At 35.2% G+C, this 20303-nt stretch overlaps 1 protein-coding gene across 1 annotated transcript in view; it reads left to right on the top strand.

The window, feature by feature from the left end:
- The first annotated feature begins 5005 nt into the window (after positions 1–5005).
- The window catches only part of LOC145670493 (nose resistant to fluoxetine protein 6-like), a 45681-nt gene continuing 30383 nt past the window's right edge, over positions 5006–20303 (top strand). The window contains exons 1-2 of the mRNA XM_081739220.1: positions 5006–6243; positions 15144–15397. Of these exons, the coding sequence (XP_081595346.1) occupies positions 6138–6243; positions 15144–15397 (360 nt within the window). The 5' untranslated portion in view covers positions 5006–6137. The remainder of the gene's footprint in view (positions 6244–15143; positions 15398–20303) is intronic.

Below are 20303 nucleotides of genomic sequence, written 5' to 3'. Positions count from 1 at the left end.
AACTAATTTTCACACGCATGTGTATCAAACACACATATCTTACCCATTCTTATCTAACGCGCTTCATTAATCGTTTGTATTTTGAAGACGGTGTCCTTTCACTGAGTATTTGGCACAGTCTTGTATGATGTTCTGAATACTGTGACCATAGAGAACGTTTAATGATCCATAATAGTTTTAATTATCTTTTGGGGATGATGTGGTCTTTAGTAATTATATTTTCAGTTTAATTTGTACGATTAAAGTAGGTAACGTATCTTCAATTTTTAAATTAATAATTTCTATGTTACTAGTTACTTTTAATGGCATGATTTCACATGGTTTCTTCCTTCGCAGTGAGAAAAATGAGTTACGAACCTTTCGTTTTACGAAGAATTCGGGTTACGTAGAAAATTTTGAACTCTTTTTACTTTTGCTTTCAAACAATATTTCGGAATACGAATATACATATATCCCTTGACCGATTTATACAAGGAGTGCTTCTTTATGTTCACCGTAAATATTATTCCATGTTTGTGCATAGGGTCCCGGATTCAAACCCTGCTCCCGCCAAGCGAGTGAACAAACACCGTGTGGGTGAGTTTTCTCGGGGTTCTCCCGTTTCCTCCCACTTTATTTATTCCATTATTTCATCCATTTTTCATCATCTCATTTAGCCTAACCGGCATAAACGTGGGACTTAAAACTCAAAGATTTCATTTCATTTTCATTATCCCATGTTTATTGTCATTTGGCTTATTCTCCTACTTAGTAACCCTTATATTTGATTTACTTTTTAGGAATTTTTCACTGTATTGCTTGTATCGCCTATCAACCTTATAATGACAGGAATAAATAGACTCGCTGCCGGAGTCCCAATTAAATTTTTATCTTTGAATTAATGAAGTGATTTATAGATCGAAAAATGTTGTCACAATAGTTGCAGTGTTAGTATACCTATTATTGAGACTCCTTTTTCCATACTTTCGCAAAGTGACCACCAGAATCGCGTTTGAATTTTCTCTTGTATAAAATGTTTGAAATATGACACATCTACTAACATAAGATTATCACTCGAAGTGATTTGTACCTACAAGTAGTTAAGTTTCACTACTAATACTTGGTCGATGCATCAGTTCGTGCGGTTTTCTTTTGGGTTGGCAATAATGCGGTGTGAAGCGATAGTTTATCATTATTCCGCTGTTTTAACGTAGTTTGGAGTTTGTGTCTTGCAGAACATAGGTTTTCTTGATTGTGAACGTATTGTTGTATATATTTCAGACAAACTAATATGGAATGTCAAGTTGAGAAAAGTGATCATTTCCGTCACATTTTACTCTTCGAGTTTAACCGGGGATCTAGTGCAGTAGAAGCTGCGAAAACAATTTGTGCAGTGTACGGGAATGAAGCAATTGCTGAAAGAACAGCTCAGAAAAGCTTCTCTTGACCAATGTTTAACAAATTTCTTCCAGTTAAAACCAAAACCGTTCTACAGGCGAAGCATTGAACTGCTATCTGAACGTTGGCAGAAGGTCATAGATCGTGAAGGTGAATACACCACTGAGTGATTGTAAGTTAATGTGAGTTACAGTAAAATGTATGCAATGTATTGTTACACTCGTAGAATATGTTAATGTTATATCTATATTGTATTTGTATTTGAATTAACAGAACAGCAGAATAAAAACAAAATATAAAATATAAGAACCACACGAACTTATGCATCGACCCAATGTATAAGTCTTAGATAAAAATATAGAACAATATCCTGTTGTGTTAGAAGTAGTACAAGCGTAAATGTTTAGGGTTGTGTTTGTCACTGTTAGAAAATAAATTACAATAGATACAATCATATTTAAAAGTGTTTTTTTCATTACCAGACACACAAATGCATGTCAAAATGAAAAAGCAACTTATTCCAGGAGGGTAATAACATTTATCTAATATTATTTGCAATGGACATCATTACGACTATGTGCATGCCAAGTGGTGTCATTCCAAATTGAAATTATGCAAGAGAGAAGTTCAAATTCTAGATCTCGTAAACACAATATTATTTGCTATCAGCTTCAAAAATGAAACTTCATATTATGTTTTTGGGTGGAACCATATAGTAAATTGGGAATTGTTACTCAGATATTTAACTTTAATTTTATTCCTTAAAAATTTTCAAGTGGCACCACTTAGTACCCAAGTGGTTGATATGCATAACATCGTCTAAATGCGTCTCTCAATGTGTTTAAAACCGAAAATTATAATTTGTTGCATCAAAAGATCCGATATATTTCAGACAAAAATTTTCTTTTAGGTCTATAAATGGAGAAGTACATGTGGTGTAGCCAAACCTAAACTACTACTTAAAAGAGCATGATGTATTTATTCAGTAAAAGATACGAAAACTCGATTTAGGAACCATTCAAAATTTTTGTGGCCCCTGATCCAAAAAATCCAATATATTTCATTCAATCAAACATTTTCATGTACGCCTGATATCACGAGAACCACGTATAGTGTAGCCAAACCCAAACTGCCACTTAACTCAGTAGGATGTGCTTATTCTCGAGAAAATACGAAAATTCGATTCAAAATGTTCGTGACCCCGGATCAAATATATATATATATATATATATATATATATATATATATATATATTTGATTCGATCAAACATTTTCTTGTACACCTTATATCAGGAGAACTACGTATACTGTAGTCAAACCCAAACTACCACTTAATTCAGAATTATGTGTTTATTCCATAAAAATACGAAAACTTGATTTAGGGGCCATTCTAAATTTGTGGCCCCTGACCCAAAATCTATCATTGGCGAAGATCGGAGTCTTTTGATCTATTTTTGGATAATTCCTAATATTCTTGTTCCTAAGTATTTCATTTTTTTCAACTCAAAATGCTTTATGAATTGATATATGTCACATATTCAAATATTAAAATTTTAAAAAATAAAGTTTATTATGAATTATAATTTTAGGTTGTATCCCATTAGCTATGTAATGTATTCTATCATCTTGCTTCTGTCAGAATGGGAACCTTGATTAGGATATGACTTTATTGAGCGCCATATTTAACAAAACGACAGAATTAAAAGGTTTACAATCATCTCGTTTGTCTCGACAAATATAAAGAATTACATTGAAGCATATTATTTTCTTGCCCACTGAGATTTATGAATGGGTATATCCGTCATATTGAAACATTTCCCCCCTTAAGAACTAACTGTTTGTTAGTTGATTAGGAGCTCTCCGTTCAGTTCAGCATAAATGGGACATAAGACGTGGATATACCGTTTAATTTGGGATTTGAATTACATAAGCTTCCACTAGAAATCAAACCAAGCCAAAAGCAAGTGTCCTAAGCATGTTGTAAGAATAACGATAAAAAGTTTGTAAATTTAGGTTACAATAATTCACTTTTAGGACTTACACTGTCAGACATACCCAACATCGTACCGAGAAAAATATAAAGTAAAGTGAATCAATGTTGGAAATATGAAGACACAATTTGTGCTTTAAAACTTGCATATTATTATTATTATTATTATTATTATTATTATTATTATTATTATTATTATTATTATTATTATTATTATTATTATTATTGCGTTCACCAGGAAAGGTTTCTTTTCCACGTATGACCAGGAAGGAAATAAAACAACGTGGGATAAGTCAGTAAATTACTCATACGAGGGATTCAAATTTAGTATTTATAATATATATAATTTGCATACCAAATTTTTGCTTTGCATACATGAATAATTAGCGATTTAATTAGTTTTATTTTTATTTGATTTAATGTAATATATGTAATTATACAGAAGCTGAATTAATTAGTTTATGTTCGTATGTAAATATTGTTTTGTGGTTTATTAATTGTGTATTGTGACATCAATTCATCGTTTTCGTATAAAGATTGACTGCATAGATTAATTGAAAGCCAGAAAATATTGGATTATGGGGAGTTGAAGGAACATAAAAGACGTTAAAATTTGAGTTTCGCAGAGACAGCGGAACAGAAAAAAAAAACAAGAAGAAAGCGAACTACGACGCTCTGCCTTTGTGTGAGCAACCTTGTATGCTTTTAGCAGCGCACTGTTACCATCTCGTTTCCAGATATAGGAACAGAGATGAACTCAAGAATAGAATGAAAGAGATCGGGTAACAGTTGCAGTGCCTTGTATTTGAGAAGGACACTCTGCGTACAGTAGACGCAAAGTCGGGAAAAGACATTGTCTCCCAAACTCAGGAAATTTTCACGTGTCCATATGAATCGTCGGATACAATAGAGTGTAAACGTTTCTAACTCCTCCCCTTTCTAGCGCCCTACATCGCTTGAACTTGGCTTCCCTCAACGAATTTCAGGTTGGCGTAGTGAGCCTCTGAAATTCAAAATTTTAGCAGTCACCCTGGCGGTCGATGAATTCTGCAGGATACTCACGATAGATGTCACCCTTGTATTCGTTGTCATCAGCTTCTGCTATAACACCTTGTTTATATTATGTACAGTAAACTTTCTGGATGTTTCAATATCTATTTTAATATTAGAGCGTTGATATGTTGTAATAAAGTAGTAATGGCTTGTACCAATGTAGGTCCAGAGAATGGTTGACGGTTCTGCAAATTTACATGTCTGCAGAACACATACTAAAGTCTTTTTTTTTTTTTAATCACCGCAGACGAACCTGAGGAGCAAGAAGTATGCTCGCCACATTATTTATCCTTTTTATAAGGTTTCTAAGGTATGACAGCCAGAGGCTACATACAAAATATTCAACATATGTAGTTTCTGTATTTCAATCTGAGTAAACTGATAAACATTTAAAAAACTATAAACTTTTGCGAAATAACTGTATTTACTACAACAACCCCTCAGTCATACAGGTGGAAGTTTGGAAACCTGCCACCAGATGGGAGTAAAAGACAGGAACTGTCATGCAAGTGTAGGTGGACGCATAATTGCAATAATGTTTGTGTTTCCAGTAAGATTTCTTACATGAATCTATTGTGTGTTATAAAGTCACATATATCAATTTAAAGCTCTGTTAATGCTCTGTACGACGAACATAAACACTTACAGTAATTTGAAACGAGTGAACAGAGACATTCTAAAAAGTAAGTGAAATTGCTAATATAGGCAGAATGTAGGTAACCAAGCAATGTGTTCAAGAGGGTGAAAACCTTGCACCCCTATTTTTCAAGTGCTTGGAAAATGGTTGCGACGAGTGCGAGTCTCCGAGAGACAATGAACTTGTGTTTGTTTTAAAAACAACGCGGGTGAGAGACTCGAGGTCAGTCTTCCTATAGCGGCGGTTAAGCTCACATCGAGCTTGTGCTAGTTCGACGCCCGAACTGTTTGAGCGGTCAGTGATTTTATAGTCGTGGATAAGGTCACATCGAGCATGTTTTAATTAGACGCTCGAATTATTTCAACAATCGGAAAAGTTCGCGAAACTTAGTTCGCGAGTGACATTACTTGCTTTTAGTGAAAGTGAACCTTATTTTGTAAATCTGTCATGAAGTTGTCCGTGTGACGAACTTTGATGACCGTTTCTTTTACGTCTCGTCGTGTACGAAGAACTGAGCCAAATAGCTTTATACGAACTATGCTAGGCGAAGGACGGCATCGTCACCACTTGTAAATAGTAGTATAACATGAATATATAATCATAATTCAGTGCTCTATGGCTATTTAATTTGTGTGTTTAATTCAGAGCGAAACTTTTTCGTGCGACCAATGAATCGCCGTAAGACGCTCCAATCAACGTGTGGCTGCAACATGATCAGGTATCAACATCCAGGGTGTTGACAACCGTCCCCTGCAGTCCCAGATAGAGAAAGAGAGAACAGAGGACCAGATGCAGAGGATCGTCTATCGCCAGTGATCCAGAGATCCAGGAGGAGAGGGAAATCTGATCTACTCCAAAATTCCCGGAGACAACACAGAGATCTTCAGGACCGGAAGTGGTCGAAGAACCGTAGGAAGTAGCAGAGATTCAACAATGAAGAAGATGCGAGTGAAGATTTAAAGTAACGCGAGCACGAACGGTGAAATTAACGTAAAGTAAGCCAGATCTGAGCTCATGAGAGTATATCAGTGTTGAAATTTAAATTTTAAAATATTTTTTTTTCTTTCTCTCTTGCGAGTGATGTGTACAGTGTGTTATACAATTTTGCGATCCAGGATTCATATTAAAAGGATTCAGCAGCTTACTTGGAGAGTGTCCTTTCCCATCCACCTCAGAGCAGCGAAAGGTATGTGTAAACATTTCACTGTAACATGTTTCTTTTCACTCCGGATGCTATGATTTGGAAAACCCCATGAATCTGCTTTGCATATTTTATTTGTTTTGTGAGTAATTTCCTATCTCAGGTCTTGCGTTAAAACTGCGTAGGACCCTAAAAATAAGAATCTCATCGTTAAAGTAACTTTTTCTAAATTTTGCATTTAATTAACTTAGCTCTACCGACTGATTTTAAATTATTTGGCCTTTAGCTTGTGAGTATATGCAGGGTCCAATTAGTTTAATCTCATTTGCTTACATGTGTGGGATATAGCCTTCAGGATTATAATTCCACCATTTCCTTTGCATACGTCCTCCGCTCATCACATACTCACCCTCCATTCACAAGTTCATATGAATTCTATATGAACAGTGCAGAATGGCGCAAAATATTCTTCACAGCAAACCATGGGATGTTTGCTAGCTTAATAATAAAGTAAAAATGTCAACTCAAAGAACAAACTATGATATCGAATGATTTAACTATGTAAACTGTATTGAGTCAAGAATGGTGACATATCCTCAATGTCTATCCATCATGTCATCTGCAAGGTCCTCGTTATATCTCTTTCTAGTCTGCAAAATTGCATGTTTGGAATTGGAATTTCAATCTTATTCAACCCTAAATATAATTTTAAAATCTTCTCAACTTCAAGTGTGTCTTGCTTATTAACAGAAACATCCATCTTAGTTTTAGCGAAAGAGGCTTTGTGTTTTTTTTTTTTTTCAGTTTCTCAAATTTTACTCTTTTCGTTTACTAAATGCTAAAAAGTAACAAACTTTTTGAATGTCTAAGCATAGTAATGAGCGCAAGAGTGTTGGTCTTGCAGTTTTTGCAAGAGTCTTGCATGCAAGACCAAGACAAGACCAAGACCAGGAATCACGATGCAAGACTAAGACCAAGACCAACGGGTACAAGACCAAGACCAAGACCAAGACTATGCCTGCGAGACCAAGACCAAAACCAAGACTCTTGCGCAAGAGTCTTGCACAAGTATCGGCTTAGTAGTAAAGCATTAACCTCGGGTCCATGGGGTATCTGGTTCGATCCCAGGTTGCGCAATGTTAGCTTTGTTGGTGGACAAACACCTGTACGTGGGTTTTCTCGCGGTTTTCCCTTTCCCTCCTACTTTCTTCATTCCACCATTGCATTCATTTCTCATCATTAACATCTCCCTTAGCCTCGGTGCAAAATCATGGGACGTTAAACTAGATATTTAAATATATTAGTAAACATAGTGGTGTTCTTCTTGCAAACTAAAGAGAAATGTACGAGTATTTTGTACTCATAGTATTGAAGATCGTTAATTCCGTACACCATAGGTGCCGACTACACGGGTATGGTCTTTGGCACCGAGGCTCAAGTATGCATTGGAAATTTTTAATGTGTGTTCATGAAATTAATATCGAAATAACATTTTCATGACATTGACAAAAACTTAGTGTATCTGACTGCAAGTTTGATTTCATGGGCGGATGTTCATACGTTGAATAGTTATTTAACAATATAACTTCTAGCCTTCTTAGGTATATAACACATCGAGGATTGAGCGATATAACATTATTCAACAATAAATAATCGATATGCACAAATGAGTGTGATTTTGTACAGTTCTTTAAAATAACTTGGAGTTTAATCCGTTATTTTGTATTTCTAATATACAGTAGGTCAAAAGTATTTATAGAAATTGAGTTTACGCAACAAAAAAAAAAAAAAAAAAAAAAAAAAAAAATAGACAGTTGAGTAGTTTTCAGTCTTCACTCAAATTACTATAAAATAATAATAGTCGTGATTATAGTCATTGTTATTTTAGAGTTTTGTCTCTTGTTGGCCAATATTGATAAACATATCATCACCATCATCATCATAGTTTTCTCCCATTATTGGCAAGTTACTTACTGCAAGTGAGAAGCTTCGATGTACGGTGGACCTCAGCTAGGCTCTTTCTTTTGACGTAGCATTGTTTGTTTTAATACCTTCCTTCAACTAGAGTCTCCTTCACTCCCTCCCTCTCTTTCCTTCCACTATATCTCTAGCACGTCTCTCATAAACGGCTCCTTCTTAGCCAATGTCACAACCAGTTCCTCTTCCTTCTCATAATTACATCTAAAATTCTTTTTTCTTTCCTACTGCTGCTGTTTCTAACATCTTCTCATTCGTTTTCCGTTCAACCCAGCTAATTCCCTCGCGTTTCTATTGTCTCCAATTTTCCACCGCTTTTGCGTAGTGTACATGTTTCTGCCCTATAGAGTACATATTGGAATTAGTCAAAGAACATCTCAATGTTCAATTGGAAGTTTTTTCAATACAAAGCTTAGCTAATTGTAGCTTTTAAAAAATCTGACGCCTTTAGAATGTAACAACAATTTTGCAATTCATGATATTTCAGTAATCTGTGTCGTCTTGATTTTCTTTCATGCGTTTCGGTGGTAGGAAGGGTGTCATCCTACTTGCGACAGTCTTATAAGCGACAGGAACTGTTAACTGTCCTATGAGCGACCGATTCGACCTGTTAACTGGTCTATGAGTCACCCATTCGTTCATACCAAGATAATAGAAGAAGATTGTCCCTCTTCTTTAACTTCTTTCACGCTAGTGTGATTTAGAACCTAACAGAATATAGTATGAAAAATTTACGTTCCTAGAGGCCTCATTTCAAAAACATGGTGTATCCAAAGAAATTCTTACACAAGTTACAAATCTCTCTCAGGATTTAACAGTTCATCTTGCTATAAGGGATTATATGAAGATTACTATACGACAAGCTTTAATGAATAAATCAAAACAAGGGAGAAGGCGAACTAAGCAATTAGTATACGTTTTGCTGGCTTACAACAAAAGGGAAAGATAATTTAAAGGATTTGTTTACTTTTTGGGTTGATTAGAGTGTACTGCATTGTATTTGGTGGGGTTGGTTGGGAATAGCCAATCGGATGTGAGGGATCTCAAAAGCTATCTTTTTTTTATTGAAATTTTTTTCTCATTTTATTCATAGTCTTAGGAAGCCTAAAAAGTGGATAGTTGTCGAAACTGTTACACATTTAAGTTTTCCAAAATAAAATATTTTGCGTTGCTTAATGAGTAGTTAGATTTGAATTAAATTAAGTACAGAAAGCAGTGCTTTTGAAGAAAGTGGGTATTACAATTAGGTTTTCAATAATTAATTACATAGGGAAATACTTTTCATGGAAATATCCTTGTTCTCTCGTTAAGTTATTTGATATGTTTTGTCAAATCAAACTCAAAATTAAGATACGTTTTATTTGCACTCAGAGTAGAGTTAAATATATTTGACGAACAGTATCACTGGCACGTACATTTATCATAGTAATGTTGTTCGGACGCCAATAACGCCAGAGGCAAACATATTTCACGAGAGAGAATCATATCATCTTTCTCATCTCAATGTGAACGAATCGGTTGCTCATAGGACAGATAGCTCCTGTCCCTAATAGAACTGTCGCTTCTAGGACGAATTCGCATCCCCAGTTTGTGACTCGGTGGAATGTTGGATCCGTTAAAAAACATATAAAAAGATTACGAAACGTTGTGATAAGTAGTGAAGTGTGGGCAATCATTGAAAAAAATAAAGATCATCGCCTATGTTGTACACTATCATCATACGTGCACGAAGGTAAATTATACAGTATTACATTTAGAAACATACACTGTATTTCTGTTACTATTGGCGCATTGTAGAATATATTATCCCTTATATCCAGAGTAAAATTTACCTATGAAAAGCATAAGCTTTCTTAGAAGCAAGACTTGCATGACTCTTGCAAGCAAGACCAAGACCAAGACCAAAACTGGGTGTGCAAGACCAAGACCAAGACCAAGGGTTCCAGTGCAAGACCAAGACAAAGATTGGGTTTTGGTCTTGGTCTTGCACTTGCTCATCACTATTAAGAATATAAAGAAACATGGCAGGGACTGTTGGTCTCACTGATGACTTTTCCATTAAATTCTCAATAATGAATCAATAGAAATGTTCCAGCTCAACAACGTGCTTAATAATATAAACTACTATTGTTAAAATCCTTCGATCTCTGCTGTGTTCACGTCGATGGTTCTACCACACTAACCTGACAGTAAAATCCAGACACAAAAAGAAAATAAACGAATAAAATTAATATTTTACTATTTCCTGGTGAATGAAACTTTATAATCTCGATATCCTGACATTACGTACAACTCGATGATTAATGCATTTCTTTAATTTGTAAATGTCTTCATTAAACACAACATTATATTTGATATAAGATGATTTTCTATTCATAGCTAGATTGTTAATTGTTAACATTGCATGCAATGTGCAAGCAGTATAGTTATAATTTAATTACTGACTTAATGTAAACATATTTCCTATACATTGCGTATGTTTGTCCTCATGTTTTGTCGTTCCGCTTAACGATTTGTTGCGGCTTCTATGTTTTCGTTTTGTGTGTGTGTGTGTCCCTTTTTATTTGTGGCAAAAATTATCGGAACTGTGTAACGAATTTTGCCAACGGCTTTGTTCTTTGATGGCAATTGCAAATCTACCCCATTCAAGTCTTGGTAACAGAGCTCCTGGAATAAGTCATGTAGACTCTACTAATCACTACTCACATTCATTTCTATTGTTCCTAGACATTAGCGAACTTGTCTGAATGTATAAGCGTGAACTATTGTACGTTAAACTTTCAGTACGTTCTGAGTATAGTTTCTGAGATTACATCCAGGCATGCAAGTGTTGTGTTAAGCTAAATCATCTCTGTGGGTGAACATGTTGAACGAGAGAAACGAAAACAAACATCTAGTAAAATATTAAGAGTCAGGATCAGTGATTTACATATAATTTCATCAATGGAAATTCAAAAACTCAATTACGCATATATCAGGACACGAATGTTGTTTATATATAAACAATATGTTAATATAGTACACGTTAATTGTCCATACTATCTTCCTCAACGAAGATTAAAATCCTGAGACTCACAGTTTGTGCGACAGTGGTTGTCAATAGTTCACTACTTACTTCGTAAAACTCGCAATTTTTGGTTAACTCATCACTTCTTAGACCACATTAGGTTCAATTTCCGTGGTTCATTGTATTATTTTTTAAGATTTGGGGGCCATGGTAGCTCAGCAGTAGAGTGTTCAACCTCTGGTGCATGGGGTTCTTGGTTCGATCCCAGCTCGTGCCAAGTGAGTTTTTTGGTGCAAAAAACCGCATGCGTGGGTTTTCTCGGGGCTCTTCCTTTTCCTCCCACAGTTTTCATTCCACCATTTCATTCACTTATCATTACCGTCTCCTTTAGCCTAATCGGCATAACCGTTTGACTTAAAATTTAAAGATTTCATTTCATTTTTGTTTATTAAGACTTAAAGACAAGAGACAGTTTATAAAAAGAAGAGTAAAATGTAGAAACTATGTAACGACTACAGATATTTTAATTTGAAAGGTTTTAACTTCGAGTCTCCTTTATCTTGTAATGCCCATGAAACAGTTTTATTATAAGCTAAAATTTCATAAGATTTTTCAAAGGATCCAGAGATTTTGGAAACCAATCAAAGGATGGCCTATCTCAAATTTTCTGATAAATCCTCTTATATAAACATATTATTTTTCAAAGATAAGTTTTTAAAAAGTTATGTGGTAAGTATGATTTCATGACGTGAACCCTCTCACAAACATCTATGTATGTGAGTAAACACTAAAGTTATATTTGCAATTTTTCATTTTATCAAGGTTAAGTCGCTCAAATAATTTGAAAGAACACCAACAACATTTCTTCAGCGAAACATAGAGTTCTAAATGTGTTTCTTTACAGACGAACGGCTCAGGAGCTGAGCCAAAAGTTCAAACCTCCTTTGCTCCACTCCCAATTAACCTATAGAGATAATTTGGGTGTCTATCTTATTAGGAAGGACGAAACGTTCCAACTGTGTCAATTTCAAACACATCGGAGGTCCAGCAGTGGAAGGGTACAGGGAAAAGTTGTATGTTTTAGTTCAATCTCCCCCTCAGTGTTTGGGGGACGGAAATTTTCCCCAACAGGAGCTACAAGCAAAGCAAGTCGTATCAATAAAGACAAATGAAAATATTAACTAATAATACCCTGTGTATGGTCATTCTTGCGCACTACAAACAACAGTATTGTCAACTTCTAGATTTTTTTAAAAAAATTTCATCTTCTTCTTCTTTTACGAGTTGGGCACGGGGGCACAAAAGTTACTTCATTGGAATCTGTGTGTCATAAATTTTCCAATTAGGTATGGCTTATATCTGTGCGAATTAGAGGCGTCAGGGTTTATCAAAATATTTTTAAAAATATGACAGAATGATACTCGTAGGAAACACGTGGGAATGTTTCCTCACTTGGTATTGAACTTTCGTCTTTTACCTTTTTACACGATTGTATCCAATGTCTTATGTACACGTGAAATAATATTTCATGTGTACGGCAAGTAACAGTGTTGGTAGCTTCTCATAAATTTCTAAAAACAAAAATTCTCATTTTTTTACAAACACTTCTTCTCCTTATACTTTTTTAACGGCAACACAAACGTTAGCTTGTTAAAATTTGTGTTGCATAACCCCTGCAGCGAAGGATAAGTTATGTCCCTGTGACAATTAGAAGATGTATTAGGGCTGCCAACGTAATGATCTACGCATTTCTTGAAATCCCTAACCGTCCTGTAAAGGGTACTTTTATCTCCTAAAGGAAGATCTGTCACTTCAGTTAATATAAGATAAAAATAAGTCGTTGCGTCACTTCATTAAAAGAAAATATGACTTTCACTTTTAAATATCTGAATGAAGTGTTGTTCTTATCACTAGTAGTGCGAACTATTACAGAAAAGTTTTTATCAATGAAGATATAAATGAAAACAAAACTTATCCACATGTGTTATGTGTACCTTGATCCCTCATTTCCAGTTTTTCACTCTAGATTGACGGAGATGATAAGAGGAACTTTGTGACGTAATAATTTATTCTTCGGAAATCGCGGCAAAGATTTGAGTCCCATAATCTCAGTAATCAGAGATATCTAAATGATTGTAAATGATAAATCATTGTGCATCTATATATACTCGAAGGTTGGAAGTAGTTTAAACCATTCATTAGTAGCAGAAGTTTAATTCACAGTTTTCGTCAGCATGAAGAACAATATATTTGTATTTATATTTATTGTAACCACAGTGACAGCCGATGTTACTAAAAGTTTACTTGATGATACAAGGGAAAAACATAAATTAATCAGGGACGAAACATGGACAGATTATTTGAATGTAAGAGAAATGAGTCAGTTGATGCAGGAATTGCAAAGCAATATTCCTCCCCAAATAGTTCAATTGGCTCTACCGGTGAGAGCCATAGATGAAACTTGCCAGAAGCACAGCCAACTAGTTTTAAGTTCAATTTTCAGTGAGTTGTGGGCTCAAAGAAGTAAGTATTCTTTTAAAATGTGTCATAAATTTTTTATTATTGTTTTACATTAATGTTAAAGGAACTGTCAAGCGGTTATTACTAAGTATTTGTCGTGTTCTATAGTTTCTTGTGCATATTAGCTCATTGAATGCAAAGTAGATGTCCCTGGATAACTATTCTTAGCCATTGTTTTATTACCACGAGTTGGACTCAACCTCAATTTCTCTACACACATTTATTATTGACCACTTTCTGTCGTTATTCTTCCTAAGGAACGTGTTTACAGCTTCAGGTAATAGAAAATCTTGTAGAACTCAATAGTTTGTAGGGTTTTGTACACTATCATTTTCTTTCAGAAGAATGCTATTGTTTTTGTGTCTGAATAAAACTTTTTCGGTGTAGACGATTTGCTACTACTCGATGCTCCAGTCATATTCGTTGAAATGACTAGCGACAGAACATGGTCAAAAATAACATTATGTAGACGAAGTAGGGTCGACTTTGTGCAAAAAAAAAAAAAAAAAAAAAAAGGTCAAGAGTAGTTCTTCAGTCAGATCTACTCTGTGTCCAATGTGACAATATGTATTTGTGAACTTCTGTTTTTCTTGTTTCGTTATTATCTATATCATTTTACGGAGGTTTCAATCATGTGTAATGTTTCACCTTTAAGTAACTAGAAATGTGACGGAAAATTACCTAATCATAATGGAAGCAAAACTAATCTAACAGAATTTTACATTCATTATAGAACAACAAAATATCATAATATTTCACCGAATTAATGAACACAAAAAGTAATATGATATTTGAAAACGTTCCAAAATGGACAGAAAGTATTTTGATTCATCAAATTGACACACTGTTACAAAAGTAAGATTTATCTTAAATTAATCTTCTACTAAGCTGATTTTTGAAAGTGCCTCACACAAATGTTTGCCATGTGAGTTTTTGTCTCATATGACAATAACTATTGAATTAATGTATAGTAGGTTATAGAACCTGTAGAAAATGATGCTTCTGAAATTCGGAACCACATAAAATTTCGAAACCATATGCATAAGATTTCCGGCAAACTAGACACTAGCATTTAGTACGAAAATCATAAATTTCCAAATTCCTTAAGAAAAGACGATGTATGCAGGTTGATTTAAATTTGGACCTAGTCAAACTATTTGCAAACATTACGATTTTTGTGTGTGTGGGATGTGTTTTTGTAAATAATGTTTTCTGTATTGCTACAAAGGTACACAATGCATGTTATGATATATTTTGTTATGTTTAATCTTGTATGCATATGTTAGTGTGCATTCTTCTCGTGTGTTCCTAGTGTTCATTTGCAACTTCCAATGTATTGTTAATTTTTTTTATTATTAACATTGTACAACTAGTACATGCAATGGAATCTATCTTCTTTTAATAAATATTTATAATAACTTTTTTTTATATATTTCCTCAGTGTTGGATTCGTCTTCGAAACTAAATCCTGGACTTCTGGATATGAATTATATATCCCTTGGGAGTTATGACGAATGTGTAAATGTAGAAGCCTTAGATAACGAAACCCATTCCATTATGTTCAAAGGTCAACATTGCATGGTATCCATTTCATTGAACTGGGGGGAAATATTTCAGAATTCAAGTGATCCCAGGTTTCTAGGCATTAACCTCAGTGCTGCAAGAAAGATGCATTTACGAGAAATATTACAAAATGTAAGTATTTTATCTTTCAAACATATATTCAAAACTTCTTGAGAATCATTATTTGGATAAAAATGTTAACGAAACCAGGTGTATAAGGTAAATTGTACAGATGTTAATAATCTCTCATATAGGTGGAACGCAAAAAGAACGAAATGGTGCAGAGTAAGTGTAGAAACATTAATGTTGCTGCACTGAGACAGTACATAATGTATGATAAGTCTACAAGGAAACAAGTTGAGATGTGCCAAGTCTTATGGGGCGAAAACAAATAAGTTTTGGGAATAGTACATTATAATACTTTCCTGAGTATGCTTTAGTAGTTCCAGCATAGTTAAACATTGGTACTAATACGAATTTGCTGTTGAATACTACGCTGTAGATATCAACGTAATGCAGCATGATCGACCCGAGTGGGTATCATGAAGCAAACAGTATCCGAAGTGGGCCACACTGAAAAAATGAAATGAAATCTTTGAGTTTTACGTCCCACGGATATGCCGGTTAGGCTAAAGGAGACGGTGATGACGAGTAATGAATGAAATGATGGAATGAAGAAAGTGGGAGGAAACGGGAGAACCCCGAGGAATCCCACGCACATGGTGTTTGTCCACCACAAAGTTCACTTGGCGTGGGCAGGGCCACACTGATGCTGACACCAGCGTAGTTGCGCGGAGTTAAATATTGATGGAGTCAAATTATTCCATTTATACAATCGAATCCGGTATGGACAACTGAATCCGTACATCACAAGGAAGCATTTATCATACATTTCACGAAATTCTACTCCTGAGTGTAATATAAAAGGCGAATGATCATAAAACTGTAACCAGACCTCTTATTCAATGGCAAAGCAAATGCTAAAATTTATATGAGCTACACCTGTGTATTTACTATAGACTAGGCGTGCATATATATATATATCTAACCGATTTAGTCGGGTAAAAATAATTCAAATTTTGACCAAACCGCAAACAAATTGCAACAGATAGTCTGATTGTTCTTTCTTATTGAAAAAAAGGTGTGATAAAAACGATGGAATAAAGTTTATCAATGCCACATTTGCCATAATGCCGCCATATTGGAAAATGACCGCCGTAGTGGAATTTAGCAGTTTTTTGAAAGTTTGTGCATTTTCTTAGCAACAGATAGCCTGTGAATGTGTTTTTCTTCACAGTTGTTAAGGTAATCAAATTGTATGTTCTAAATGTAATTTATACAATTGCAACCAATTGTAAGGTATCTGAGATCTATGTAGGGTAATGATAGGCCGGAAAACACACCATTGTACATCACCTTATGAGCTAAGGTTTCTGAAATGAGTTTTGTTTATTAAAATGGAAAACTATTTTTTAAATATAGTATTCAAAAGTTATTTTGATAGTTTCTGAATTTGAAATTCAGCAATAGTACTTAATTTTTGGTCGGTTTGGTCAGATATTTGTTGCGATTTGTTTATGGGGGTAACATGCGTTTGAATATTTCGTCAAAAGTAAATTGCAGAAGTGTTTATTTCAGGTGTAAAATTGAAATTGTTTTTTGTTTACCAGCGTAATATATATATATATATTACATTCCTTTTGGATTACCTTCCAGACGTAAATGACATTTGAATCAATGACTTCTGTTCAGAATGGATATTAAAAGTTACTGGGTCGATCATGCTGCATTACGTTGATATCTATAGCGTAGTATTGAACAGCAAATTTGGGGGGCGGTGGCTCAGTGGTAGAGCGTTCACCTCCAGTGCTTGGGGTCCCTGGTTCGATCCCGTGTGGACTTTGTGGTGGACAAACACCGTGCTCGTGGGTTTTCTCGGGGTTCTCCCGTTCCCTCCCACTTTCTTCATTCCAATATTTTCAGTCATCTCTCATCATCACCGTCTCCTGTTCAAGCAATATTTAATTTTATGAAAACAAAACATCTGCCCAGATCGCATGATCATTACTACTCGAATCTTCGTGGCGGCGCGCATCTGGTTCGGATTCACATTAATCAGTAGGTCCCGTTTTGTATAGTCTCGTTGCTGAAAGGGACGTTAAATTCAAAATCAACTCAACTTGAAACTTCGTTTTCAGCGCAAAAATACACACTTAGCATGCATAAAACTTGGCTACACAATAGAATATGATAAGAGTGATAATCAGAATTCACAGAGAGAACAATGAGATGAAGATACACTTTCCCAGTTACAGTATAGTTGTAAAGAAAATAATAGTACAGGATCCATAAGTGAAATATTGAAAGTAAAATTGTCTATTAATACGAATTGAACAATTTTAGTGCACTATTTCATTTCCAGAATGCAGTTTAAATAGAAAAATCATTATCACTCAGAATCATTATCACTTACTACCGTATGGGAATAGTGAGTTAAAACAACTGTCACCATGACAATTCGTGCAAACTGTAGTGCAATACAGTCCCCGATTCTTGCAACTATACTGCAGAATTGCACTTTAAGTAGTTGAACAGCTGCATTTAATAAGTCGAAGAAGGGAAGTAGGCGTTGGAAGTTGAGATGCTTTTACTAAAACCAGCAATTTCTATTTTATTTGCTATCTCCAGTGCAGTGAGTTTATATTATTTCCTATCCAAGACCGGACATGATTATACACCCTTTTTACAGTGAAAGGACCATGCACGATTAATTTGTGGTAAAGACTCTGGTTTCACTTGAGGGTTTTTTTTTTTTTTTTTTTACTTTCTGAGTGAAAATTTGAAAGCGAACATCATTCAAAATGTCTTCTTTTCTTTTTCATTTATCATGGCTATTGCTATCTCACCAGCTGTGATTACTTCTTCTCTTGAACTAGTAGACTTCAAAAATACAGAAACAAGTTTCCTGAAATGTTCATATTTTACCAATGTGATCACGTCATCTTTACCAACTGAAATCAGCCATGAAGCTGTGTCACAGCCAGACAGTGATTGAGCAAACCATATGTTTGTTAGAATGTTTTTATCCAATTGTTCTCTAATGCATTTTACGTCCTACACAAAAGTTTCCTTTGAGATCCTCTTAGAATGTGAACACATAAAAATTTTGTACGGTATGTTCACAGCATAATGAATAAGTTCAACAAGCAAATAAGCAGCATCACCAATTACAACTGTAGTCATCTTTTCTGCTGAAGCAATTGCTGTTTTTTCTTCAATTTTCGCATCAGCATCACCCTGTGCTTTAATGCTATCGCACCCGATACATCTTAGTCTTCCTGCAAGGTACTGAAGAAATTTTTGTTTATTCTAAATATTAGTTAGGAACACATTTTTAAACCACAATGTTTGTTTCTGGTGAGAATGCTGCAGGGGGTTCAACTACAGCTCTTAGTCGACGTTGATGGGTTTGAGACTTCAGTTCCTTTGGCGTTAAGTTCCTCACGATTATAGCCATCAGAAACAACTATTTGTATTCTTGTATTTCTTCCCAATATAACTACTAATCATATTGCAGAAAAATGTCTCTCGTGTCCAGGGAATGCCATGTAAAAGTGAACCACCATCAAGAACTCAATACACTTTGTCATGAAGGAGGGATTCACAATGTGAATATTTCCGTAAAAGATGCGCCAGTTGTAATTTGGATGTCTCACGTACAAAGCCTTCCTTGTCAAAAAGTTATGTTGAAAAAGTGCACAATTCATATGTGATTAGTTCATCCAAGTCGAAATTGTTAGAATGCGCACACAGCAACAGGCGTTGAAACAAAAGTTGGTGGTCAATATGAACAGCATCATCTCTTTCATGTAAAGTACGCTTAACATTAATGGTACAAGCCTCCTTGAGTTTCTTAAATGTAAATGCAGAAACTGTGATTCCCTTCATCTCATTCAAAATAATATTTTCTATCTCTTCTTCTTATTCAGAATTGACAGAAATGTCCGCAGCCACACATCACCGCACCAATATTTCTCAAAGGTTTTTCTTTGTCAAATACATTCTCAAGGGAGACAAGAAATGCACCACTTTCTGAACATCTGCTAGATCCGTCTCTTGCTTGTTTGCATCTTCTATCACATGCAACTCACTGATATTACGATTCGTGTTTGTGATCTCATTCATAGATATATTCATTTGAGCAAAGAAAGGGCTTGACAAAACCCACAGAGCTTTATATTGTTCTATCATACCTCGTCCATGAGTCAAGGCTCCTCGCCCCTTCACACTTTTCATCAGCACCTGCTCAATCACTAAGTCAGTTGACAGTCCACTCCAGAAACAATCAATTCTTCAGATAACATTATACCCTTCACAGCAGGGACGCCCACAGGGGGGATGTATAGCGCAAGCTGCGCCATTGAGAAAAAATTTGGGGGGGGATTTTACTCTACTTTCGAACTAGCAATTTTACTGTCGGAATAGCATTAAAACGCGGTTTTGAAAAGCTAATTTTAAAAAATTTTCCGGGGTGAACCCCCGTATCCCCTGGTTCGATACTCGATGAATGAAGTACCGCGCAAGTAGCCGTATGAAAGGAAAGGTTGGTTCATTTTAAGAGAGAAGGGCCGCCCACAGGAGGGATGAATGGCGCAAGTTGTGCCATCGAGAAAAAGATTGGGGGGAATAAAAAAAATGGGGAAGAATTTTACTCTAATGTCGAATAAGTAATTTTGCTGTCGTCAGAATAACATTGGAACACGATGCGATTTTTTTTAAATCTCGAGAATGAACCCCCCTACCCCCTGCTTAGAAACTCTATGAATGAAGGACCGCGCAAGTTGCTATATGAAAGGATGGCGCTAAGTTCTGGTGAACAACAGGTACAAACACTCAAGAAATCACTTTCAAATTTAGATTTGAAACTTGCCTATGTTGTCTGTTGAAAATTATAAAGTAGTTTGACATAATTGTGAGCTAGTGGTAACCATACAGACAACAGCCAAGTTTCAAATCTAAATTTGAAGTGAGCCAGTGA

This window comes from Thermobia domestica, chromosome 14 (assembly GCF_964235325.1).
Source record: "Thermobia domestica chromosome 14, izTheDome1.hap1.1, whole genome shotgun sequence".
NCBI lineage: Eukaryota > Metazoa > Arthropoda > Insecta > Zygentoma > Lepismatidae > Thermobia > Thermobia domestica.
This window is presented reverse-complemented; position numbering and strand designations above follow the sequence as displayed.